At 51.4% G+C, this 26,803-nt stretch overlaps 1 protein-coding gene across 1 annotated transcript; it reads left to right on the plus strand.

The window, feature by feature from the left end:
- Positions 1-3: 3 nt before the first annotated feature.
- CNGB1 (cyclic nucleotide gated channel subunit beta 1) lies at positions 4-26,803 on the plus strand. The gene is made up of 32 exons (XM_085071501.1): positions 4-131; positions 392-449; positions 579-636; positions 752-878; positions 1,119-1,161; positions 1,328-1,394; positions 1,477-1,558; positions 1,933-1,972; positions 2,311-2,446; positions 2,552-2,627; positions 3,179-3,215; positions 6,605-6,779; positions 7,874-8,740; positions 10,169-10,298; positions 10,639-10,681; positions 13,253-13,385; positions 15,937-16,032; positions 16,420-16,577; positions 16,735-16,914; positions 17,591-17,799; positions 18,616-18,666; positions 18,779-18,865; positions 19,220-19,284; positions 19,608-19,730; positions 20,128-20,269; positions 20,497-20,656; positions 21,203-21,300; positions 21,389-21,472; positions 21,770-21,888; positions 22,488-22,634; positions 23,096-23,291; positions 24,558-26,803. The coding sequence occupies exons 1-32, from the start codon at positions 48-50 to the stop codon at positions 24,768-24,770; spliced, it is 4,284 nt and encodes a 1,427-aa protein (XP_084927627.1). The 5' UTR covers positions 4-47; the 3' UTR covers positions 24,771-26,803.

Here is a 26,803-nt window from a genome sequence, read left to right on the forward strand (position 1 = left end):
GCCTCCTGCCGGCTGGAGACCCTTCGGCACTGCCCGCAGCCAGCGGGATGATGGGCTGGATCGACCGCGTGGTTCCCCAGCCCCCGGTGCCCCATGTGACAGGGGACACCCCTGTGCAGGAGCCAGTTAAGGTGAGCAGGGAGACATTTTGGGGGGTAAAGGGGACACCATGAGAGATGCCTGGTGCCTATGCACCCGTGCCCAGCACCGCAGCACCCAGGAATGCTCCACAGCATCCCCAGGAGGGATGGGGGCCAGGATGCATCCCCACTCTGAGCTGCTGGGAAGCAGCAGGAAGGGTGGGGAATCCCTGGGGTTTGCAGCCACCTTTGAACAGGGACAGTGCCCCCTGTGCCTTGCTCTCTGACACGTTCTGCCTTTTGCCCTGAAGGCACCAACAGGAAAGGCTGGTGGCCCCACGGATGCTGCTGACAGGGCATGCACTGAGGGTAAGCTCCGTGCTGGCTCAGGCTGCACACCAGTGTTCCTCTACCTGCCTGTCCCACTCCTGCTTGGCATCCGGGGGACTGCCAGAGTGGTGATTGGAGCTTGCTTTTTTCCCTCTGCTGCCATTGAAGAAACGGAAAAGAAAGTAGCCTTTGCAGTCTCTGAGGACACAAGTTCTGTGTTTGAGAGGTACGGCTCATGCAGCCTTCAGTGTGCAACATGATTTGCTTGGGATTTTGCTTTTTCTTGGGGGCTGGATGCCTTGGATGGCGTTCACAGCTTGACTCACACCCTTCCCTGGCAGTGTGGGGAGCAGTGTGCTCTCCTGGCTCTCCTATGGGCTGGAGAAGATGATTCCCCAGCCAGCCCCAGCCCCAGGGCTGCAGGCGCTTGGGAAGAGCTTCGAGACGAGCATCGACATTGCTGATCAGGTAGGAGACAGATCTGGGCAATGGTTTGGTGTATTTGAGCTTCTACCTCTTTTTACCTTTTCTTTTTTTTTTTTTTTCCTTCTTATCGCTCTCCCAGTGCAAACTGGGAGCACTAAACCTGCCCTGTGTGGGTTTCTGCCTTCATCCATCCCTGGGGAAAGGGCAGGTTCCCCTCCCCACTCAGCAGGATGATCCCCCTCCTGACTGTCAGTTTTTCAGACAGTCTGTTTGGCTTTTCAGACAGAGGTCCAGATCATTGGAGATGAGGAAGAAGATGGTCTGGGTAAGGAGCGCTGGCAGTTTGTAGTTTGCAGCACCCTGGGACTCTCACATCCTACCTCCCTGCCTGGTGATGCCGGCACTCTTGTCCCCTTGCGCTGGCTGCCGGGGGGACCCGAAGCTCCCCGCAGTGCAGATTGCCCATGCCCACAGCAGCGCTCTCCTTGCAGAGATAACCCCCTTCGATGCCGAGGAGGATGTCTCCGAGGCCGAGCCGGAGGCTGGCGTGGAGCAGTGGTGGGTGCCCGGCGAGGCTGGGGGATGCGGGAGGGCAGGAGGGCGCAGGATGAGCTCCCCGAGCGCGGTGCTCTTCCCGCAGGGCAGGAAAGCGGGTGCTCAGCTGGCTGTCACAGGGCTTCGAGAAGATTGTGCCGCAGCCAGAGGGGATGAAAAAAACGGAGGTGAGCACTGCCCAGCTCGGGAAGACGGGAGGGCTACCAGGTAGAGATGAGAGTGGGGCGAGCTTCATCTTCCTGCACACCCCAGGTGGGACCTTGGGGAGGAAAGCCCCACGGGAATTCAGCAGGGCTAAAATAGACCTGTGGGTGCTGTCCCAGTGTTCCTCAACCTGGCTGCATGCAGGAAGGACCCTTCATTTGGGACTGACCCGCTGGGGTCTGGGTTTGATGGTTGTTGTCAGGGAAATGGCGCTGAAAGCACACCGGGGGGTGTGTGCAGCTGAGCATGTGGGTCCCCTCGCGGCGGGGGACGTGTCCACCTGGGGTGGCCTGAGGCCGCAGTTAGTGCTTTGCCACGTCCTTCTATCCCTCTGCAGCCAGAGCCGAAGGAGCAGAAGAGCGAAGGCGCGGTGGAAGGTGAGCAATCTGATCCCTCTCCCCTGGGCGCCCCGCAGAGCCTGGCTGTGGGCAGCCACCGCTGCTGGCACTGCCCCTCGTCTCCATGCCCAGGATTCCCACTGTGCCGGGAGGCTGGGGACACAGGACCCCCATCACGGCACCGCCCCTGCACCACTTCCGTCCCCAAATTGCCCATGACCTCATCCCGGGTTGGGTCCCCGGGGCGAAGCTGCCAGGGAAGCCCCCGAGCCCTGTCCCTCTGCGGGAGGTGACCCTTCCAGGCTTGCTCCGCTTCCCAACCATTTTTGACTGCTGCATTGCCTATCCTTCTCCTTCTTTCGAATAAACCTGAGCAGGCACAAAAGGTACTAAAACCCAGACACAGCCAAAATCCAGCACTTCAGCCACAAAGAGCACCCCAGCAGCAGCCAAGGGGCAGCCAGAGACGGGGACCGCCGTCACCCCTCAGTCCGTGGCTGTGGATGGCAGCAGGTAACCACAGTGACACTTTCTGCCCGGCTCTGGTGGCCAGAGGGATGGCTGATGTGGGAGCAAAGGCTCTGGCTGACAGTTCTAACAGTGGCTTCTTGTTGCCAGGATGTTCACCTGGTTTGTCCAGGGGCTGGAGAAGGTGATGCCGCAGCCAGTGATGAGGGAGAAGCAGGACACACAGGTATGCTGTCTGATGGACAGGGAAAGAGCATGGGAACACCATGTCACTGGGAAGCAGGGCATCCCCTGCTGTGCAGATGCCACTAGATCAGTTCTGGGATCTGCTGTGGTTTGGGCTGTGACCAAGTTCCTTCAAGAGAACAAGACCCCATGACCTGCTTAGCTTATGAAACCAGGATTTGCTTCCAAGCAGCATGAGATCCCATAGCATGTGCTTTCTTTACTGTTTCCTTGCCCTTCTGCACAGCACTGGGTGATGTCCAGGCTCTGGCCTCTCACCCAAGTGCGGGCTCATCTCTAAGGAGAAGCAGCAGCATCTTTTCAAAGCTCTCCTTTCCTTCCCTGGCCCCCAGGCAAACTCACTGATGTACCCCTGCCTTGTACCACTGAGTGTGGGGATGCCAGTGCTCATGGCCAAGCCATCCAACTTGCTACAAGAGTGGGGGATTTAGGGTAAAAGGGCCATCTTTACTGAAAATGGGGCACTGAGGGTAAAAATTTAGGGTTGCTGAAAATGCACAATGTCTCATAGTTCCCTTTTCTTCTTCACAGGGAGTGGCCACAGCAACCTCAAGTCCTGTGGAACAAAGTAAGTGATGGCTCCATCTCGTCATGACGGTTTGATTGCGAAGCTTGTCAGAAAGGTTATTGGGAAGAAGGGTCACTGGCATTTTTTATCCCCTGGTCTGCCCTGGGTGCCAGCTGGGGAGCCCCTGGAATCCCCCAGGGAAACAGTGGGAGGTTGTTGATGCTTGAAAAGAGGGAGCTGTTGTGGCATGGGCTTGGTAAATCTCAGGCTGAGGGAGTGTCAGCATCCCACATCCTCAGGTCCCAGGTTTTGAGGTTAGTGCTGATATTGAGGTCTGTCCTGATCTGTGCTGGAGGGATTTGATCAAAGAATTGCAAGAGAATTCAAATCTGCTGCTTTCTTGCCCTCATTCGGTGTTTGCCAAGCCTGGTGTGAGATGTCTAGGAAGGTACCCCAGGAAAACAAAATGCTGGGATTAAATGTCTTACATATGAGTCTGCATGGTTGTGGGAAAACTTGCAGAGATCACACTGCTGCTTGCCTGTGCAGGGGATCAAGCGCCCAGCTCTGCAGGCAGATGGGCTTGGCTCCCCACACCAGCCAAATGCAGAGCCACAGCTGCCTCTGTGGATGGTCTGGGCAGGCTTACACACACCCCTGTGCAAGTGCTGTCCCTTGAAAGGAGGGGCTGGTTGGGCTGTGGGAGCTACTGATGGCAGCAGCAACCTGCTGAGGCACACGGAAGCTGCACACCCTCGGGGATATGCTGGGAAGTTGTTCCCACCAGGCCAACAGCCCCTTGGCAGAACCTCAGAGAGGAAAACCCCGGGGGAAGGCATTTCCTCGTGTGTTTGTACAAACTGGAGATGTGTGTACTGCTGTGGACCTCGGAAAGAGGCAAAGCCAGGGGTGCTGCTGCATGAGCTGGGTGGGCACAGCCTTGGTGCCCAGCTGGCTTTGGTGCCTTGAGGCATCTCCAGGTCACTTAAGCTGCCCAAGGAAAGGAGTGATTGGGTCAAGCAAGAGATCTGCCCTGGCACCAAACAGCCAGCACGCTCATTAATGTTTTCCTTCTCCTTTTGTTTCAGGGGGCAAAGGGGCTTAGCGCCTCTGAAACAAACGGAAAACGAAGACCGTGGCAAACCAGCCCTTCCCACACCCAAATGAGACCAGCCTGAGGAGAAAGCACAGCTGGGGAGAAAAAGCAAAGGGGAATCTGCAAATGGTCTCTAGCTCCTTCCCTGCTGGGCCAGTGGGGACCCAAGGCTGTCACAGGGATGCTGGCCTGTCCCCAGTCCCAGGGCTGTCCCACTTGGCTCCCTCTTTGCTCTGGGAATTGGAGCTATTGGTTTTGCAGGATGATGTCTATGAGATGGGAGATATAATTTATAGGATGGTAGAAAAGCATCACACAGGACACGTTGGTGGCAGAAAGTAGCAGAAAGCCTCTTGCTGCAGTCTCCCAGCACTCCAGCCCTCTCAATGCCCCCACAACATCTAAGTATTCACCCCAAGACTTCCAGCTGAAATCTCCAGGCTGCTTTGAGTCAGCTTCTGCCTCCGAGGTGTAATGTTATAAACCTCTTGAAGCTCTTGTCAGCTCCTTATTGCTTTTCTTCCATAACTGAGTGTTTTCTCCCAACAAGTGGAAAGGGCTCTGATTTGCAGCAGCAAATCAGGTGGGTGAGATTAAAGTCTAGGTGAATAAGTAGGAGTTAATGGTTAAAAATCTTTGCCCGGGCTCTTCTTCTAAGGGAACTTACCCCAAACTCTCCTTACCCCCAATTACTGCTGCTCCCTCCCAAGGTCACAGCTCCATGGATGCAGCACTAACAGCAGCAGCAGGAATGTCTGGCAGGGAATGGATTCCAAGGCTGTGTCCAGCCCAGAGGTGTGAGGGCAGCCATGGCCAGTGCAGGCACACTGGGCTCAGTGGGGTGAGAGCCCCTACAGCCCAGGTTTTGGTACAGAGCTTGGAATCACAGGCTGGTTTGGGTTGTCAGGGACCTTTGAAGATGATCTGGTCCAACTCCCCTGTCATGGGCAAGGACACATTTCATTAGATGAGGTTGTTCCAAGCCCCATCCAACCTGGCCTTGAACACTTCCAGGGATGAGGCAGCCACAGTGCACTATTTCTTCCTTATGTCCAGTATGAATGTCCCCTCTTTCAGTCTAAAACCTTGTCCTGTCACTGCAGACCTTGGTAAAAAGTAATTTTCCATATTTTGCATAAGCCCCCTGATGTATTGACAGGCCAGGTTAGGATCTCCCACTGTTCCATCTCTTTAGGACCATCTAGGCAACTGTAACAATGAGTTGTGAGCCAAGAGACCACCCTGAGATCCATCTCCTGTGTTTATAATGAATCCTCCTTCTGCCAGGACACAGTTTTAGTATTTACCTTATTTTCATATAATGTATCCAAAAGTCATGGTGTGTTTTAAAAGGCATCTCCCTATTGCTGTCCCATGTTTTAGTTAACAGACATCCAGAAAGAACAGGCTTAAAGGCATTGTGTACATCATGGGGTGGGTAAATACAGCACAGATCTGATTGTGTGGAGGTTTCCTGCCTTTCTGTAGTTCAATTTGCACATTTCCTATTAGCTTTGCTGTGGCCATGTAAGTTTTGCTGTCAGGCAGACCTCAAAATAAACTGGTTTTACAGTAAGCGGATGTGCTTCCTCCTCCTGTTTCTCTGGATGGGCACCCCTGGGATATGGAGAGGGCTCATCATGGGTCAGACTCCTCACTCTGTAGCTGATTTACAGCTCCCCAGTAACCTGCTATGGTTTTTGCCCCAGTGGTGCTGCGAAGTGACAAGGGGTGTGGGAACTTTCCTATACTGTGCCTGGGGGAGCATTTGGAGAGGACAGGACATGGTGTTCAAGTGCTGTGAGAGAGAGTGTGGGCTCTGAGTTGGGTCTTGCAGACCCAGGGCCCTTGGGATGTGCTAGGACAGCACTTCACTGGGGATTCACAAGGGGAAAGGCTTTGGGCTCTTCCAGGTTGCAAGGAGAGACAAAATGTGGCCTGGAGATGGGTCAGGTCACTGCTGGTAGGGGTGGCTACATGTGCAGAGAAACCAGCAGTCTGTGTGCAGAGGGTTATGGCTTCCATAGAATCCCAGGATGGTTGGGGTTGGAAGGGACCTTAGAGCTTAGCCAGTTCCAACTCCCTGCTATGGGCAGGGACATTTTCCACTAGACCAGGCTGCTCAAGGGCTTCACAGTGTGGCTGTGCTTGGCACAAAATGGTGAATTTTCTTCCTCCTTCTAGCAAAGGGGCCCAATGCAGCTGTGAAGCAGCAGTGGGGTTGCCCAGCTCTGTGCAGACTGAGAGCTCCTCCAGCACTGCCCCATCGAGCAGAGGAAACCTGGGATCTGCCCTGGCCTCTCGAGAATGTGCTAGTCACTTGATCACCTCCCTTTCCCCATTCCTGTTTCAGTTCATATAGCCCCTGGGGAGCAGGAGGAGACCCATCCCATCCTGCAGGAGATGGATGAAGACCAGATTAACGAAGCCACATGTGAGATGACAGCCTGGGGTCACCAGGCCGAGCTGGAGGCAGATGCTTGCTCTCTTCCCACCATACAGGAGGAACCTCAGGAAGAAGAAAACAGGTAGGGGAAGGGAGATGCTATTGATGGGCAGGTCTGTGTGCTCTCCAGTCACTAGGGTGGTGGCCATGGGAGGGGATGAACCAGTCCCTGGGCAGCTGTCCTTGCAAGTGCTGGCAGTGGAGCTGGTGGCTGAATTGCCTGTTTCCAAAAAGGGGGCATCCCTCAGTAGGATCCAAAAGGTGTTTGAGCAAAAGCCTCCTGGTGTCTCGGTTTTGGTTAGGGCAGGCTGTGGCAGAGCTCTCAGAGCAATGCTCACAGTGCCCTGCAAAGAACAGGGGAGGGAAGCTCTGCTTAGGCTCCTCTAAGTAGATTTTGGCCCCCAGGCAAGAGGGCTTGGACCTCATTCCCAGCAGTTGTGGTGTAATGACACTCAGAAATGGTTGTTGTCTCTGTATAATTCTCCATTCCTTCTCCCAAAAGAAACCCCTGCTGATGAGGGCTGGGCAGTGTGTTCAGAGCCAGGAGTGAGCTGTGTTGCAGCAGGGGTTGAGAGGTGTCCATGCACACTCACAAAGGGTTGCTGAGCACCCCAAAAAGCTCCCCAAGCCCAGCACACCTGGATGAGCAGAGCGGTTCCTGCCTCCCACATGGGTGATGCACAACTTCACTAAGCACAAACCATGCCCTGAGCCACGCTGGCTCAGCAGAGCTCTTTTGTGCTCAGCCAGAAAACACTGCTATAAAAGTATTTTTCAGATATTTTTTCCCTTAGTACACAAACCTGAGAAGCTGTGGGCTGCAAGCATGGCCTGTCCTGGGGGTTGGATTTCATCAACAGGGAGGTTTTGGTCAAATCAGCAACTAACGACCCCAAAGCACATCCTCTTCCCATGCAGCAAGGAGGATCTGAAGGCTCAAGTACTTTGGTTTTGCATTCCCAAACTTTCTCCCATTCTTCCTGGTTGGAGTTTAGACACTAAAAGGCAGTGAAACAGCATATGCCTGATTTGGCCGAGTGTTCATCCTGCCAGGAGGTTGGCTGGGAGATGGAAGGAGACATTTTGGCCAAAAGGTTTTGGGGAGACTGGCAGGGCTGCTCGTGTGAGGCTCAGATATACTTGGTAGATTTTACCTAATGAGTTTCTCCTTTCCAGGCTAGGGCTGGGCTCCCCAAACACTACCAAGGAGAAGGAGGAAGAGGAAAAGAAAGAGGAGGAGGAGGAGAAGGAAGAGGAGAGGAAGAAAGAGGAGGAGGAGGAGGACAGGGAAAAAGAGGAAGAGGAGAGCAAGAAAGAGGAGGAGGAGGAGAGGAAAAAACAGGAGGAAGAGAGGAAGAAGGAGGAGGAGAGGAAGAAACAGGAGGAGGAGGAGAGGAAAAAAGAGGAAGAGGAGAGGAAGAAGGAGGAGGAGAGGGAAAAACAGGAGGAGGAGGAGAGGGAAAAACAGGAGGAGGAGGAGAGGAAAAAACAGGAGGAGGAGGAGAGGAAAAAACAGGAGGAGGAGGAGAGGGAAAAAGAGGAGAAGGAGGAGGAGAGGAAAAAACAGGAGGAGGAGGAGGAGAGGAAAAAAGAGGAGGAGGAGAGGAAAAAACAGGAGGAGGAGGAGAGGGAAAAACAGGAGGAGGAGGAGAGGGAAAAAGAGGAGGAGGAGGAGAGGAAAAAACACGAGGAGGAGGAGGAGGAGGAGAGGAAAAAACAGGAGGAGGAGAGGAAAAAAGAGGAGGAGGAGGAGGAGAAAGAGGAGGAGGAGAAGAAGAAAGAGGAGGAGGAGAGGAAAAAAGAGGAAGAGGAGAGGAAGAAGGAGGAGGAGGAGAGGGAAAAACAGGAGGAGGAGGAGAGGAAGAAAGAGGAGAAGAGGAAGAAAGAGGAGGAGCGGAAGAAAGAGGAGAAGAGGAAAAAAGAGGAGGAGAGGAAGAAAGAGGAGAAGAAGAAGAAAGAGAAAGAGAGGAAAAAAGAGAAGAAGAAGAAAGAGGAAAAGAGGAAAGAGGAAGATAAGAAAGAGGAGAAGGAGGAGAGTGCAGAGTGAGTGGCTCCCGATGCCTTTATGGCTTTGTTGGAAATGAGCGTGATTGCAGCTTTTGTTTAAAAAAAAAAAAAGGTCTCCTGCGTTCACAAGCTGAAGAGGCTGAAACACCCACGGCAGAGCAGAGCTCCCAGCCTGGCAGGCGCCTCGGTGTGCTGGGGAGAGATGGGCGAGCGGGAGGGATGCTTTGGCAACCCGGCTCACCCCAGGGCTCGCTGCTGACGCGGCACCTGGTGACAGGCGAGTGTCTCCTGGTGACACAAGCTTCGTCTCCATCGCTGCCGCCCGTAGCAACCGCAGCCTCTTGTGCCTTCTTGGGAGGGGAGAGCACGGGAGATGCTCCATGCTATTTAAACCATTTCCATTAATTCTGGGCACTTGGGATTATTTTGAGTGTCGCAGAGCTGACTGTAGAGACAGGATTATGTGTTGTGTCTGCAAATGCTGCTTCGGACAAGTAGGTACAATTTTATGGTTTTTTGCTGTTGTAGAAAATAGCTGAGTTCCTGTCAGCTGTGGCAGGTTATGACTTTGGTCTGGATAGTACTGAGAGATATCTTTCTGCTTAGTTTCATAGTTTGCTCTGATTTTGCAAGAGATAAACATTTAAGGATTTATTACCTCGCACTACAATATTATTCTCTGCTAATTCCTCTAAAGTAGCTAGATTTTCAGGAAGAAGCTGAAAACACATGATTACTCAGTGTCAAACCCATATGTTTGTGTTTCATCAAAATCTGTTCCTGGAGCTTCATTATAGAAACTTGAGCTTCAGTTGTGGGGTGAATGAGATGCTACTCCATCTTTCAATGTGTTCGTTTATTGGAAAAAAGAGAGAGAGACCAACAGGTTTTGTAGTTTAGGATGAGAAGATTTGTAATTGCATTTGGAGGGAGCATAATTAAAAAAAAAATTAAGGGTAGAAATTATTAAAAATAACAAAACAAAGATTTTCATGCATTTAGCTGTCTTAAAATTCTTCTCATTATCCCAAATCCCTGCTTTGCATTTCTTGGCAGGAAAGAGAAAATCAAAAGATAAATGCACAGAGCAACATGTGAGGTGCTTTTTTTTTTCAGTTATGAAGTTATATTAAAACAATAAAATCAATCTGGAGAGCCCCTTTGTCAGAATGGTGGAGCTGAGATCTGTACTTGCTGCTGAAGCAATTATGGGTCCTGCTGGTGTCGTGCACAGGCAAACGTGGGATTTGAATAGAGCTTGTGGGAAAGCCTTGCCTGGAAATTAGGCTTCAGCTTTTCATTTGTCCAATTTTAATTATATGAGAAATGATTACGCACAGGAGGAGAAACATTCTGCCTGGATCTTTCTCCTTCTGCAATTTTTGCTTTTGCACATGCAATGTTCTGCTTTGTTATGCATCTCTCACCAGGTCTCCCAGTCAGTATTTCTTCTCTCCCCTCCAGACCCCTGCTGCAGCCACCTTGTCTCCCTGCTGATAAGGGTGTGGATGAAGCCTGCCTTGCCGAGGAGAACCTCAGGGCTGAGCAGCTGGAAGAAGCTGAGATAAGTAAACTTGAAGGTGCTCCTGTCCAGGTACAGCATCGCTCCCTGCTTGGGTTTGGGTCTGCAATGAGCTTTTGCTGCCCAGCGAGTGTTGGGGGCTCAGAGCTTCTCTGAAGGGATGCAGTGCCCTGGAAGGAGCAGACTGGGCTGGGCACTGGCCATGTTTGCCACCAAGATGTGCCCATCCCTGAAGCTGAGCCAGCAGCAGTAGCTGTGGATGGAGGGAGGGCTCCTTTCACCCTACAAAGTGGGCACTGAATGAGTCTGGCAAGTAGGAGGGATATAAGGCATCCAGTCAAGCTGCAAAATCTGCTGTTTTACTGACAGGGCAAGGCTTTTTCTCCTTAAAATGGCTCTTTTCATTTTGAAGGTGGAAGAGGAGACAGCTGAAGCTGCTGAAACCAATGCTGAAGGTATAACCTGTAGCATTATGGTGCCAAACTGGGATGCAGTGAAGCAGGGGATGCAGCACCTGGTGGGGGGAGAATCCAGCTTCTCCTCTCCTGCTGTCAGGGTGCAGGCAGCTGAGTTTTCTGCAGTGTGGGCCTGCATGGGCAGTCAGGGCTTTCCACTGGGGTAAAGCATCCTGTGGGCACAGCACGATGGCAATGCTGGCATTGTCTGGAGGTACAGTGCTGAGTCCTGTTGATTAAGCAATTAAGCAATCCCTGGTGTGAAATAAGAGTTGCTCCTTCAGCTGGAGAATGTACAGGGATAAAAAGTACTTTCTCTACCACTTTTCTCCATTTGGGAAATAACTAGTGGCAAAAAGCACATTTTAATACAACTTTTTAAGCAATGGGTTGGTAAGGAAAATTAGGTGCTGAGCTCCCATTGCAGTGAGCAAAGGTAGATCCTGGCATAACTCCACTGATATTGGGAAGTTGCACAGGGAATGGCTTGCCCTGATCCCTGAGATTCTCTGACTTGCAGCCCTTGCAGAGGGGCAGTGATGCTAGAAAATGCTCATTTGTCAGGAACTGTAGTGGTAGGACAAGGAGTAACAAGTACAAATTGAAAGAGGGGAGATGTAGGTTACACTTTTAGGAAGAAATTCTTCACTGTGAGGGTGGTGAGATACTGGAACAAGTTGCCCAGGGAGGCTGTGGATACCCCAACCCTGGCAGTGCTCAAAGCCAGGCTGGATAAGGCCTTGAGCCACCTGGTCTAGTGGGAGATGTCCCTGCCCATGGGACATGACCTTTAAGGTCCCTTCCAACCCTTAACACCCCCCAGCTCCATGACAAACATGTGGCAGGATGCCCACCACAGCAGCCTGTGCCACCAGCCCCAGCGAGCAGCGGGCAGCCCCAAACCCCGCCAGCCCCAAACCCTGCCAGCCCCGCGTTTCTGCCAGACACAACCTGCTGTCTCACACCCCTCTGTGTTCTATTGCAGCTTCAGATGCCTTGTCCTTTGCTTGAAGCACCTAGCAGGCTGCTAGCAGCATGGCCAGGCGGGCCCAGGACGTCGAGCTAGACCGGCTGGTGCATGACAAGCCGCTGGCTGGCAGGGATTCCTCCCCTCCTGGCCGCGGGGCTCTAGAGCAGCTCCCCAATGTCCCCAGCTACCGAGCCACCGCTGCCACCTGCACCCCTGTCCTTGTCGCCAGCAAGCCAAAGGCTGGAGTTGTCAACCCCAATTTTTGCACTGAGGAGCAATCCCCATTAGGTATTAGAAGTGTTGGCTTTGACAATGGCCTTGCGTAGTTAGAGGGGCGCGGGGGGATTCCTGGAGTAGTTGCTTTTTTGTTGCTTTTTGGGGGTGGGAAAGAATTAAAAAAAATAAAAGCACGCTTCATGTTGCAGCACAGAGGCTGGGGAAAAAAAAAATCCATGTGTTTTTCTGCTTCTGCCTCATCACTATGTGCCTTTTTAGCTAAGCCTAAAGTGCGTTTGCAAATGCTGTGTGTTTAGAGCTGCTCAGAAAAGCTCTGCTGAAGGACCTGCAGGCAGAGGGTGCAATATCACTGCACACACACTTTTCTCTCCAGCATTTGTGAAACCTGCTCATTCCGAGAGGAGAGGAAGGTGGAGGTTTGCTGTTCATGGCTTTCTGCCTTTTCTGCAGCTTCGCTTTGCTTTGTTTTTAACCAACAAGCCAAATTCTGCTGCTTTTCCTTATGTGCAACAGGATTTTAACTCTACAACCCAAACAGGCCTTTTCTCAGGGATTTAATCAAGCCATATTCTGGTCCACTAGTTCCACATCAGCGTGAAGCAGGAGGGGGTGCATGGGGTCCTTCAGGTGTGTGAAAACCTCCCACAGAAGAAATCCTGCAGGAATTCATTGTATTTTGTAAAACAGCTAAGCAAAGAGACCACACTTCGCAGCCAAGCGACTGTGGGGTCCAGCCAAGGTAACCTCCAGTGCCATTTCTCCTTTGGACAACTGGTATCTTTCTTTGCCCACTATAAACATCCAACCTTCCTGCTTCCAACCTTGCCTGTGGCAGGAAGCAGCTATTACCTCTGCAAAAGAAAGAAGCCATAAATCCCTATTTCAATAGTGCCTTACTCCACATGAAAAGCAAACACTATGTGATTCAAAGCTGTCATGGTCCATAGGCTTACATTCAGAAGAACCAGGAGAATTTCTACACCCTGGGAGGCAGGTTTGCTCCTGGAAATCCTGGGTTCCTGCATAGTACCTGCAGCTGGGAATCCTAATCTCCATTGTTTTCCAAACCACGGGAACCCAACACTCACATGGAGTAGCTGCAATCACTGCAAGCTGGGCAAGCAGAAGGGAAGCAGATGGCAGTTCTTAAAGTATTAAAAATTGGGCAAAAAAAAAGATTAAGAAGTGCTCCAAATGCTTTAGGAGAAAGCAGTGCCAGGCAAGAAGGGAACAGAAGGAAAAGGAGAGTCCTTCCAACATGATGCATGACCTGGGGACAGCGACGGGGTCTGGGGAGCCACCCCAGCTGCAGGTGGGGCCCTGCACCCCCTCACCTGCCATTATTGTCCTTCCCCGAGGAGCAGGTAATTACCCCACGGTGGAGATCAAGGATGTGGACAGCGCAGGCGATGCTGTGGAGAACCAGGGTACCCAAGTACCTCTGCCCGCTGCCGGCGCTCCCAACCTGCTGGCAGTGCCCTGCACAGCATCCCCCAGGTATGGCTCTGCAGTCCCTGGCTCCCCCTGAGGCTGCCAGGACAGGAAAACTTTTGCAACCATGTGGAGCTGCCCATTTCCAGCAGATTTGGACAGTGATGTGTGTGCAGCGGGTGTCACCCCAGTGCACAGCAGAGGAGATGGTGAAAGCCTTGCCTCGTTTGCATTTTTAAATTAAATGGTTACATTTTGTTTGAAGCTTTTTGGGTTCAGGGACAGCCCTGTCTGTGTGTCCTGGAGATGGGTTGATCCCCAGGCCACAGTCAGATCCCATTTGTCTATTGTCCACATGTCTGTTCCCAAATTCAGAGCACAGAGGGTCTATGTGCTGGATATGGGCCTTCATCATAATAAACAATTTTCTTCTTGTATTTTTGCTGCAAGGCTTTGCAGCATCTTTCCCCTGGGTTTGTGCTTGCAGAGGAGTGTTGGAAACCCTACCCCTCAAAGTGCTCCAGAACAGGTTGGATGGGGCTTTGGGCAACCTGCTCTGGTTGGAAGGTATCCTTGCCCATGGCAGGGAGCTGGACTTAATGGTCTTTTAAGGTCCCTTCCAACCCAGATCATTCAGTGATTCTATGTTTAGAGAGAATGAGGATTAAAACTGAGCTTTAAAATTTAGGCTGGAGGAAGCTGATGGATTTTTTTCTGTTGTAGCATTAGGTTTTCTTGAGAGTCACTCTTGCAGAAGATTAAAATGACAACTAAAGTGTTTTTTTTTCTCTGTGCTGAAAACTAGGTCCTGTAGTCATTTTCACCTAATAGTTTGGATCTTTTAGTAAACAAGCTCCTGGAGGAGCAAAAAAAATAGTAAAAATGTCCACAATCCAGTCTGTTGAACAGCTGTTTAAACTGGGAGAGTAGAGCCCAAGGCTCCATGTGAAATACCTGCAGTGAAAATACTGACAGCATTAAACATATTTGCAGTTACACATGTGAGCATATAAACCTTTCTGCTGGGTCTCCAGGGAGTGTCTCAAAACAATGCTGGAGGTCCTTTGGTAGAGCTGGGTATTTTTAAAAGCAAGGAACTCCTGTTCTCCTACATAAAGAAATAAAATTTAATTATTGTGAACCAGAAGGGAAATGCTCATCTCCTGCTGGTGTTTCCAGAGGAAGAGGACAAAACTCTGCATTGAGCAATCACCCAGTTATCCTTAAGTCCCTTCTACTGGCCACAGTCTTGAGTTATTTCCTGCAGGGGTCTGTGAAGGATTAGAGTTGACATGGTCTAGACAGTCATAAAAGACTCATTGCAAATGAGTGACACATCTAATTGGAGCCTGGAAACAAACTCCTGCAGATAAATACCAGGACACTCTGGCTGATGCCATATGGGCAGGGACCCTATGCATCCCACATGTTCTAGTGCCTGTGGCCTCTGCCTGCACCATTGCAAGGGTGACAAACCAGAGCAATGTTCAGGCTGTGCCAGATCCTTCCATCCCAGCTGGCTGCTCAGGGGAAGGTGAGGGTGGGTGGTGCTGCAGGGTCCCCTTACAGAGCAAGGGGCTGCCAGTGCAGGCATCTGGGCTTGCTCAGGGATGAGGACAGGCCAGTGGGGCAATGTGGGACCCTGAGGGGACCCTGAGGGGACAGAGGCAGGGGAAGGGCAGCTGGAGACTGGTGAGAGGCAATGGATGTTGTCCTAACAACAATATGGACCTTGGCACAACTATTTTTCCAAATGTGGTTTTGGGAACACCTCCATCCACATCTGAGAGCACTTTAAGAGCAGGGTTGGTGGTTTCCCTCCACCCCTGTGCCGTGCACTTGGGAAATGAAGGTTCATCAGTCTTGTTCACCTGCTCTGCCTCCCAGCAGGACACACCTGAGAGCCAGCAAGGCTGAAGGTGGTGGGTTCACAACATCTGGCTTTCCCTGGGAGATTTGTGATGGTAGGATGACCTCCCTCAGCATCCTGCTTGCTCCTGCTCCTCACACAGCACCAAGACATTTTGTGCCATGGCCAGTGGGATCAGCAGTTGTGGTGGCAGAAGACCATTTCTCCATCACAGTTACAGTTCTGGACTTGGCTGCAGGTTTGCAAACCAGTCCAGATTTTTGCTGGGACTGCTATCTTCATATCCACCTTCCCTTCTGACACCTTGTTTGCCCACATGTAAGGAAGCCATCTGAGAAACCCATCTGTGCCAAAGGGAGCCACCAGCTGGTTAGGACACAACTTTAGGTATTGCTGGCATTGACTTTCCTTGCCTGCCTCTTGAAGTGCAGTGATGTGAAGCTGTGGCACTGGGGACAAGCACAGGGTGATCCTGCCCTCTGTGCATCTTGCCAGGTACCCAAATTGGGTTGCAAAATGGGCCAGGGGGCTGTGTGTCTGCGGAGCTCGGCAGTGCCCAGGGAGAAACAGAGCTTTGCAGCAAAGGAGCAGGAGGGTTTACTCCCATTTACTCCAGGCAATATCAAAAATTAGGGGAAACTGACCCTAGTAGGAGAAGAAGGAACAAAAAGCAGGTCACACGTGGGGGAAGGAAGGGGAGGAGGAGGGAGAAGAGCCAATCCTCAGTCTCTGTGTTTGTGTCTGCAGGAGGAAGCGACTGCTCTCACAGGATGCTCTGGACAAGGGGCTGGAGAGCCAGAGCCCCACCCGAGTATGGGGCTGGGATGAAGAGCAGAGGGAAAGGTATGTAATGGGACCAGGAACTCTGCATCAGCTGAGTTCTGCATCATCTCCCCTGGGTTCACATCCTGGGGCTCAGGTGGGAATAGCAAAGATCCTAGAAGTGCTGCGATACCAAAGGAGAGGGAGTCATGCCACTTTGTGTTCTTTCCATTACACAGTGCCCAAATAAATACAGGTAAATCCTAATTCAGGTGCTGTAGGTTAAAGAAGGGGTCATGGTTGGGTCATGGTTCAGGGCCAGGTTGGACATGGCTTGGAGCAATCTCATCTACTGGAAGGTGTCCCTCCCATGGCAGGGAGGTTGGAATGAGATGAGCTTCAAGGTCCCTTCTAAACCTGCCCTGGGGCTTTCCTACCTGCATGAAATGCCTGCTGGTCTCCCCACAGCCTGCCTGAGCGCATCGGCTCAGCCACGAGCCTGAGCAGTGCCATCGTCAGCAGCCGGCTCCAGGAGCTGGTGAGGCTCTTCAAGGAGAGGACCGAGAAGGCGAAGGAGAAGCTGATTGACCCTGATGTCACCTCAGATGAGGAGAGCCCTGTGGCATGTGAGTTCAGGTGGGGCTGGGAGTGTTTCCCCAGTGGGTCCCCACGCATGCTGTGTTTTCTAGGAGACAGCTGCTTTATTAACAATTTAAAGACATTAAACCAAATTGCTGTAAGATTTTTTTCTACCCTTTAAAATAACTGTGTGGCCTCTCCCAGCTCCCACCAAGCCAGCAGCTGTGGCAGCACCAGTGTCTGCCCCAGGAGGGGACCTGGAGGGGGACAAGCCTTCGGGGGATGACCACTACTGTGAGATGCTGTGCTGCACGTTCAAACGCCGGCCCTGGCTGGACCGCCTGAAAAGCTACCAGTTCCCCAGCAGCATCGACCCCCTCACCAGTGAGTGATGGAGCACTGCCTGGGCTGGAGACAAGCTGGTGGGACTGGGGGAGAGAGGGTGAGGAGGGGAGGAGGTGTAAAGAGGAGAGGAGAATTAAGCAAGAATCAACTTAGTTTTCACCAAAGCCCAGAATTTTACATTCCCCTACAAGGCCCAAGCTTTCCTAAATGCTTGCAGCTGTGGCTGTCAGGAACATGACTTGGCATTCTGCTTTCCCTGTGGTGTGGCTACCCCAAAAAAAAAAAATCACAAAAGAAAAATCCACTGCTTTGTGGCCACCCCACATGAGCCCAGCTCTTTCCTTAGTCTTCCATATTCCCCAGTCCTTTGGAAGCCCCTGGGCTCAGGCAGCCAGCCACCAGTTCAGCATGGCTGCAGGAGAAAAAGCAAAACTGAGAAGTTGGTGTTGTGGGAGCAAAGCAAAAGCAAATATAGCTGAATGAGCAAAGTTAGAAGACGCTTTCTGATAAAGCACAGTGTGCTCTGTGACCAGGAGTGTTCACTCTGTGCTAGAGCTTGGCTCATCTGCAATTAATCACCATCACCAAGAGACTTCCTGCAGGTTTTCCTGCTGTGCCCAGGGCAGGTAAGGGGATGAAAACCCCTTTGTGTAGTGGATTCTCAGAGAGGAGGGACATCTGCCTGTCTGATCATGGTGCTGTTCCCTCTGTGCAGATCTGATGTACGTGCTGTGGCTCTTCTTTGTTGTCATGGCCTGGAACTGGAACTGCTGGTTGATCCCTGTCCGCTGGGCTTTCCCCTACCAGACTCCAGCAAACATCCACTACTGGCTGCTGGTGGATTATCTCTGTGACCTCATTTATCTGCTGGACATCGTCGTCTTTCAGACCCGGCTGCAGTTTGTGCAGGGGGGAGACATCATAGTGAGTGGCAGGGCACTGCATCCCACCTGGGGGACCAGCTGAGGGGACCTCCCATCCCCATCACCCCGAGAGCTCTCCAAGCTCTCCCAGCACAGCCCTGGCCATCAGGGTTCTGTTCACTCTCAGAAACCACAAGTGTCTCTCCTGACACAGAGTGGATAAACCAGCAGCCTCTTTGTCTGCCAAACACACCATTCTTTTCTATAAAATCAGTACCATCCCATCTAGAAACTGTGTGATCTGTGCTAGCCCTGCTCCTGGGTAGGGATGCCCATGGGGTGGCTCTGCCTGTGGTGAGGTGCTCATTGACTGGCCCTGGCACAGCCTGGCTGCCAACCTTGGGCATGGGTGTAACAAACTCTGGGGTTAATTTTCAGGAGCATGCCAGGCAGGATGCACTAGCAATTGCAACCTAAGCACACAGATCACATGCCTGAGATAAGGGAAAGCCTTGATTTCATTTCCATATCCAATTAAATAAGCTGTGAAAAACCACACCTTGAGGATACAGCCTTCCTGTGGCCATGCAGATGCTCAGACAGGCAGGTTTCTCCTGCAGATCCTGAGTTTTGTGGTGCTGGCACTGTGCTGTGTTTTTCTGGGATGCAAAATCAACACAGGATGTCCCAAGGTAGGATGGCAAGATGGCACACAGGCTGGCCTTCTCCTCTAGCTCTACTCCCCTTTCCAGGCACAAAGGGAGCATCTTCCCTGTTGTGGTGAAGAGCAGGAAAGCCAGGCTTGCCCATGTTGGCCCTGAATTTCCTTTTCCTAAGCAATAACCAATATTTCTCTTTCTCTTCTTCCTGTTGCCAGACTGATAAAAAGGCCATGAAAGAGAACTACCTGCGATCACAGCGCTTTAAGGTTTGTCATAATTTTCTTTATTCATCTGGATCTTTATTTTGCCTCATGGCTGCAGCCCCACCCCAGTGCTCCTGCAAATCCCCACAGAGGTTCCTCCCTGTGTGGGTTTCAGATGGATGTGCTGTGCCTCCTGCCCCTGGATTTCTTCTACTTCAAAGTTGGTGTGAACCCCCTGCTGCGCTTCCCTCGCTGTCTGAAGGTGAGTCAGAGCTTACAGAATCAGACACAACAGCAGCTGCCATGGACGTGGAGGAGTCCTGTGCTGGCTGGGGTGAGCTATGGCTGGTTGGGCTCGCTGATGATGACAAGAGGTTTATAAAATGGAGGGAAGTTTTGTCCCAAAGGCTTTGCAGGGCTCTTGGTCAAAAAGTTAATTTCAATCCTAAACCACACTCACGTTTGACTAGAAAGGCATTTATAGATGGAGACAATCTGTCTGTAGCAGTCCATGCTGCAGAGGGGCTGCAGGAGGGAAACGGAGGGGCATAGGGGTTTTATGAGGTGACTCTCCCAATGGGGAACCTGGAACATGCAGCTCTCCTTCTTCGCCTAGTACATGGCCTTCTTCGAGTTCAACAACCGCCTGGAGGCTATCCTGACCAAGGCATACATCTACAGGTGAGGGGGATGAGGGAAGGAGGGAGCATGGAATTGCTGTTTGCCACTGGGGAGGAAGGTTCCCTTCAGTGTGCACCTGTTGTGGGTCCCTGACAAGGGTGCAGGCAGTGAAGAGGAGCCATCAGCAGATAAACTGCTTTTTCTGGCAGTTCTGGAGCTGCAGGGCTGAGGGAAGCTGCAGCAGGGTTGGGGTGCTCTGTGATTCCTGCATTGCCAGGACCTGCATGGCCATCACTTCAAGGCTCCTACTGACACAGGGGGGACCTGACATCTTTCTCCAGATCGATCATCTCCCTTCCTGCTCTCTCCTGGGTTTTTTGCAGAGTGATTCGCACCACTGCCTACTTACTGTACAGTCTGCATGTGAACTCCTGCCTCTACTACTGGGCCTCGGCCTATGAAGGACTGGGCTCCACCACCTGGGTCTATGATGGGGAAGGAAACAGGTACAAGCCAGGGCTGGGGGATCTCACACAGCACAGCCTGCTGTGATGATGTGTTAAATGTCCACTGTGTTGTAATGATGGATGCCACAGGCAGAGTCCTTGGCTCACAAGCTGAATGCCCACACCTGTGTTAATGCTGCTGCTATAGAATTATTCTGTATGATATATGTACCTGTATCTATCTCCAGGGGTAAATATAACACCGAAGGGAATGCCCAAGACCTGGGAATCAGGAATTCACTTGGCATCTCCTAAGTCCCATGCCAACAATTTGCTCACAAACCCATTTTTTCCCCGGATGATTTCTAAAATTCTAAATGCTGCTGAAAATGTGTTGCTGGTTTACGGCACTTCACACCAGAAATGCCTTCAGAGCTGCCTCCTCTTCTCCTCCCAGCTACATCCGCTGCTACTACTGGGCAGTGAAAACCCTCATCACCATCGGGGGGCTGCCAGACCCCAAGACACTGTTTGAGATTGTCTTCCAGCTGCTGAACTACTTCACAGGAGTCTTTGCTTTCTCTGTCATGATTGGGCAGGTGAGTGAGGGCTGTGAGGAGTTCCCAGCCTCAAGTGGGGATGGTTTTTGGTGGGGTTGATCCACAGGTTTGCATCTCCAGGTTTGTTTTCCTCATGGGGGGACCTGCTGAGCATTGGTGCAAGACAAAAGGATTTGGCAGATGCTGTTAGGGCTTGGCTTACACACTTAAGCTGCTGATGGACAAGTGACAGCAACTAAAACTTCTCTTTCACCTCTTCCTTTCAGATGAGAGATGTAGTCGGAGCTGCTACTGCAGGGCAAACTTACTATCGGAGCTGCATGGACAGCACCATTAAATACATGAACTTCTACAAGATCCCCAAAGCTGTTCAGAACAGGGTGAAGACGTGGTATGAGTACACATGGCACTCTCAAGGCATGCTAGGTGAGATCCAGGGTATCTCTTGTATCTCATGTTTTACTGTGGTTGCTTTGCAGAGCTGAAACATCACTGTCAAATAGCACTATGGTTTGGGGGTGGAGGGGGACTTATTTTGCTCTTCAGTGCAGGGGTTTGTTTGCCCACCTATAGGGTTTACAGGCTGCCACTGGGTCACAGCACTTTGGTGACCCAGCATCACTCACAGCACACTGACTCCAGTGTCCCACATGCCACATGTCCAGCAGCAAAGCCACCAGCTCACCCAACCAGAAAGTCATCAGGCAGGACCAGGAGCTCTGTGCCCACCCTCCTGACCAAGAAAAATGCTGACTTAGTCTCAGTTTCTGAGAGCCATCAGGGCAGGGCTAATGCAAAGGGTGGTTTTCCATCACACTTCAATTTAGACCCACAGAGGCTGGAGGAGACCTTGTGTGTGAGCTGGCTCCTGCTCTCTGCCACCAGAACGTGGCCTGCTTTCCCACTGCCACATGAAGGACACACTCTAGGATCAAGTGTTGGAAGCAGCCAGGTTTCTGCTTTGTCTCACAGATGAGTCAGAGCTGCTGGTGCAGCTGCCGGACAAGATGCGGCTGGACATCGCCATCGACGTGAACTACAACATCGTGAGCAAAGTGGCTCTTTTCCAGGTACCCTCTGCAGCACAGGCCCTGGCTGACAGAGCCTGCCAGCCAGCACAGACTAATGCTGCCATGTTTTGGCTCTGTTTGGGCTCAGGGCTGTGACAGACAGATGATCTTCGACATGCTGAAGAGGCTCAGATCGGTGGTCTACCTGCCCAATGACTACGTGTGCAAGAAGGTAATGAGATGTTTGGGAGTCATGGCACAGGGAAAGCCAGGTCTGGCCATCACCCTGGTGAACCCCTTCACAGGGACGGAATTTGGGGCAAAAATACCCTCAGTTGCAGCTGGTCTTGTACAAAGACTGACCTCTTCTGCTGCAGCCCTGAAAAGCAGAACAGGGAACAGACTGTCAGAGTCTTTGGGATGCTTAGATAAGAATGCTCAGGAGTGAGCACCATCAAGACATTTTGGGAGCTTGGAGAGGGCAGTGTGGTCATGGGGGCATCCCACCCAGCTCCCCTCTTCACTGCAGGGAGAAATAGGCCGTGAGATGTACATTATCCAGGCGGGACAAGTGCAGGTGCTGGGGGGACCCGATGGCAAATCCGTGCTGGTGACTCTCAAAGCTGGATCTGTCTTTGGAGAAATCAGGTGAGTGAAGCATTTTCAGGGAGCCAGGGAAATACAGCTCATGGCTCTGGGTGATAAGGGTGGGAAGTGGAAGGATCAGCAGCACCCCAAATAATATTTGTGATTGAGAGCCACGAACACTGGGCAGCAGCTGATACACAAATTACAGCTTTCCTGCTGTTTTTGTCATCATGTTGTCTTCTGCCTGGGGAGCTGGTGATGGTAAACAGCAGTGTATGGATGGAGGAATGGGAAAATTAATAAGAAAAGGTGTTTCACAAATATAGTCTCCCAGTCATTAACCCACCCATTTCATGGGCATGGAAAGCCCTGTACCAGTTGGTAACACAGCAGTACTGCTGCCTCCCCACAGCCTAGCAGACACTGGACTGGTGTAAAATGCAATATTTAACCCTTCAAACCTCCAAATAATTTTTAATGTAGTGCTCCATGCAAGGTTTCCCTTTATCCCTCTTTAAAAACTGTGCAGGATAAATTCCATCAGGAGTGAAAATTAAACTCTGAGTGCCATGAAAGAGAGAGGTGGAGACATATAAAAGGAGATTTGAAGTTCTGAGCCTGTGAACAGAGGTGTTGATGTCCTGCATTGTCTCTCCCAGCTTGCTGGCAGCTGGAGGGGGAAATCGCCGGACAGCAAACGTCGTCGCCCATGGCTTCGCCAACCTTTTCATTTTGGAGAAGAAGGACTTGAACGAGATTCTGGTGCATTACCCAGAGTCTCAGAAGCTGCTGCGTAAGAAGGCCAAGTGCGTGTCGGGCTGCTGCTTTCTAACCTGTGGTGCTCTAAAACCAGCAGAGCCTGGGTTTCAGAATCCCAGGGGAGTTCTCCCTGCGTGAAGCCCTGGGAAAGCTCCTGCTGCAGGCGCTGTGTTCCCACTGCTGCTGGTGGCTCCTGCTCCGGGCTGGAGCTGCTGTCCCTCGGCAGAGGGCACCCGGACCTCGTCGCTGGGCTGGGGAGGCTCCGGAGGCGATCCTTCGCCTCTACAAGCAGGTGGAGCTGGGCAGCGAGCCTGGCCAAAGTGCCTCCGCTAAAAAAATCTATTGAGAGATTCCTTTTAGTTGTCGGCATTACTTGATTTGTTATTCCGTCCTCCCTAAGACATAAAAAAATCCTTGTCCTTTTAACGCTTGGTTTCTCTGCATTATAAAATCCAGCTAATAGAACACGTTCTCCGATTGACATCATCTCTCCCTTTCTGCGCTGCAGGAAAATGCTGAAAAGCAACGACAAACCCAAAGATGAGAAAGGAGGCCCTGGAGATCCTGTGATCATCCCCCCAAAAGCTGACACCCCGAAGCTCTTCAAGGCTGCCCTGGCTGCCACAGGGAGGATGGGGGGCAAAGGGCCACTGGAGAGGCTGCGCTGGAGGCTGAGGGAGCTGAAGGCAATGCAGGAGGCACAGGTCAGCATGGGGAGAGTGGCAATTTGGCTTTGCTTCCTTGGATGCCAAGTCTGCTCTCCCCCACCAGCTCTGGAGTGGTTAAGGTGCCTTAAAGCAGTGAGCTCAGGACACTGGGGTCTGTCAAGGCATGGGCAGGCAGGAAGGGGTGATCCCATATCTTGCACAGGCCCTTGGAGAGCCCACAGGGGTTTGGTTTGCAACACAAAAGGGAAGTACACTGACATTTTGCCTACCTGTGCTAAGCCTGAGTCTAATTTCTAGCTGGGCTGTAGCCACAGATGAATGAAGGTCTCTTCCATCCTGCAGAGATAATCAATTGATGTGCTGGCAGGATAAGGGTGATGCTGGCATGCAGCACTCACAGCCCAGTCAACATTTCAAAGCTTTCCCAGTGCAGCTGGAGCAGAGGGCCTCAGAGCAGGCAATGCCACCCTGCCACCTCTGCACCCCTTGCCTTTTGTCATGACCATCTGAAAAGGAAAATGGCCCTGTCCTTTTCCCCCCACGTTTTTTCTTCCCATTGTCTCAACTAAACTTGTAAGGAAAATTTTGTCTCCATGCAGAACTTGTTGTTTCTATTCTCACATGGAACCATGCACACTTATCACATCTGGATGTGTAGAGGGAGGGGAAAGAGGAGCTGATAGGGAGTGCAGTGGCCTTGGGGCTGGGTAAACACCAGGCTGATGCCAAGCATAGCTGAATTTCTGCAGTCCTTCAGAGGCACAAGAGGCTTCAAACAATGTGTTGTTTTACATTAATTCATAACCAGTTAACTGCAGCAGTGAACAGGGGCAGCAAGGGCCATGGCAGTGGCAACAAGCCCACTTGCTGAAGAGTGCATGTGTTGGGAACTGACCCCACTAATGGATCCTGCTAACATCCCTCTCCAAGGCAAATCCACAGGGCTGGCTTCTAAGGCTCCTCTCTAAAGGAGGACAGGGCAGTCTGGGAGTGCTCCCACACAGCAGCACTTCTGCCATGCTTGGCCAAGATCAGCCCCTCCAGATTCTTCAGGAGCAAAATGAGAGTTAGTGCAGGAGGTGTGAGAAAGCTCTGCTGTGCTCCTCTCTGTGTTTCTCAAGACATTCAGGGTATAATCCAGCTGCCCCTCTTGCAGGGAGCATCTCTGGCAGCAAGCTGACATCCCAAAGCAGAGATCTTGTGGTGAAACCACAGAAGCCTTGCCTGGCTTTGCTATGTTGGGGATAGTGGGCAAGGATCTGCAAAGGCTGATTTTGGCTACTTTTTTTTTTTTTATTGCAGGGTTCCAGTGTCAGTCCGACCCCACCAAAATCACCAGTGCACCAGAGGTCACCTGTCACCTCCCACAAAGCCCAGAGGTCCTTGGGAGACGAAATATCCTCAGAATCTTCTGATCATTCAGTCACCATTCGTGTGATTTCCACAGCAAAAGAAGATGAGGAAATCCTTGCTGCTGAGATTTCAAAGAAAGAGAAAGAAAAAGAAGAGAAATGAAACAGCAGCAGGTCTCAGGGCAGGCATAGGAGTCAGGCAAATGCCTGGGGTAGCAGATTTTTGTTGTTAATGATTTCCATGCAGTGGCTGTAAGCTTTGCTATGTGCTGCAGGTAGGATCTGCTTCTCTTTTCTGCCCAGACCCTCAATCCCTGCTGATAAAACCCTCTGCCATTTGACCCAGAACCATACAAAGTTTCTATGCTCTGCAGATCTATTGAGCACCTTTATGAATTCCCCACTAAATCTCAGACCAGCCCTCTTGCTTTGAAATCCAGCCTTGTGGAGAGAGAGCTATGGAAAAATAGCTTTTTATGGCTCTGGATGGCTAATGAGTGTTCAGACAAAGCATGAAGAGTTATTCACCTCTGACAGCTGAGTCACCGCTTGGCTAGAAACTACCAAGGGGAAAAAAAACAAGGTTTCTCTGTTAGGCTCAAGGTTGACAGCAGCAGTGGGGAGTGATTCATCTGAAAAGGATGTGGACTATGCTCACAGGCCAAGTAAGGAGCAAATCAAGCTGTCATGAGAATGCCAAGCTCTGTCCCTGAGTATACAGACTGCAAGATGCTTGAGGGTCCCTGTGTGGTGCCAAGACCACCTTGGCTTTGCCACTGGGAAGAATTCTTGCCAGCTGTCCACCCTGGGAAGGTGGTGGACTCTCCACTACTGGGGGCTGTTATGGGGACATTTGATGAGCATCTTTCAAGGATAGAGAAGCACAATCATGGAAAAGATAGTCCTGGAGTTCCTTTCCAGCCTTGGGATCTTTTGGTGCTGCCAGTGCTGGGAGGGATAAACAGAGAGCAGGAAGGGAGAAGCTGAGATGGTTCCCAGCTGGAAGGGGAAAGAGAAGTGCAGTAAGAGCTCTCCTCTCCCAGACAGTGTTTCAGAGTCAGCTCAGGGCCTGTAATGTGCCAACAAGTGAGCACAAGCCTGTGGGTTCTCCCCTTCACTCATCGCTGGACCTCAGTGACATCCAGATTTCCAGCAGGCAATTTCCAGCCCTTCAGTCACTTGACTTGCTCTTGGCAACATTTCCCATGGAGAGAGAAGCCACTCTGCTATTGCTCATCCCTGCAACAGGGCACTTGTGAAGTCACTCTCCTGACTGTGCTGGGACCAGGCGCTGGAGGGGAAGAAGGTGAACATCTGATGGCTCAAGGTGTCCCATCTTCGGCCAGCACCACCAGGCCCTTCCTCATCTTCCTCAAACCCAGCACCAAGCAGAGACAGCTGCTGGTGAGCTGAGAGGTGGTGAGAAGCAGAGGTGAGGTGGTGCTGGATGAGGTTTTGCAGAACCTCCTCAAGTTTTTGGCTGGCCATGTCCCAATGGCTCCATCGACAGGAGTCACTTCCCATCCTCTGCAGGAAAAGTTGGGGCAGGTTTTGCTTGCAGGTAGCAACCCCATCACCATGGCCAAGGCATTTCTCAGGTGTTCAGCAAACGCTGTGAGCAGTGCTGCAGGTTCCACAGGTCTGGCTGTGACACAGGTGGTGGCAGAGGTGGCGTCACCCCCTGGGTGATCCCTCTTCCCATCAGCAGCCCGGGGCTGGACCTTCACCTCCTTTGGGATCTTCTTTTATTGCTTTTTCCTCCCCCTCTCTTGAAACGCAGATGGGTTTCTGTGGCAGTAAAAGCCAGAATAAATGCTAGCATTAATTAACAGTGGCTTGCTTTCTTTTAAACAAATTTAATGAGCTCCACTATATTGCAGGAGGGTCTGAAGACATTGGATTGCAGGGGAGAGCCTGTGCTCACCCAGACCTCCCTGAATATTTCTTGACCTCAGTCATTTGCAAGTGGTTTCCTGCTGAGTAGAAGATTTTGGTGTGGAGTGCAAAGTTGGGGTTTTTTTTCACTCTTTAAATATTTATATACTCAAACCAGGAAACGTGCAAAAATCAAACTGGGGCTCTGATTTGCTGCTATGATTTAATATTGTTTAGAAAAAGCATTTAAATAAATAGCAGGCTGTAATTGCTTTCATAATTCACTGTATCTACAATAAACACCATGTAGATTACCATTCA

Source organism: Lichenostomus cassidix, chromosome 11, assembly GCF_008360975.1.
Source record: "Lichenostomus cassidix isolate B80296 chromosome 11, HeHo_3.0, whole genome shotgun sequence".
In the NCBI taxonomy this organism is placed as follows: Eukaryota; Metazoa; Chordata; class Aves; order Passeriformes; family Meliphagidae; genus Lichenostomus; species Lichenostomus cassidix.

Excerpts from the sequence above, each read along its gene's own strand:
- CNGB1 (XM_085071501.1), top strand. The coding sequence starts at position 48 with ATGATGGGCTGGATCGACCGCGTGGTTCCCCAGCCCCCGGTGCCCCAT. Across the intron at positions 2,447-2,551 it reads GTGGCTGTGGATGGCAGCAG|GATGTTCACCTGGTTTGTCC; the intron begins GTAACCACAGTG and ends TCTTGTTGCCAG. Across the intron at positions 19,731-20,127 it reads TATGATGGGGAAGGAAACAG|CTACATCCGCTGCTACTACT; the intron begins GTACAAGCCAGG and ends TTCTCCTCCCAG.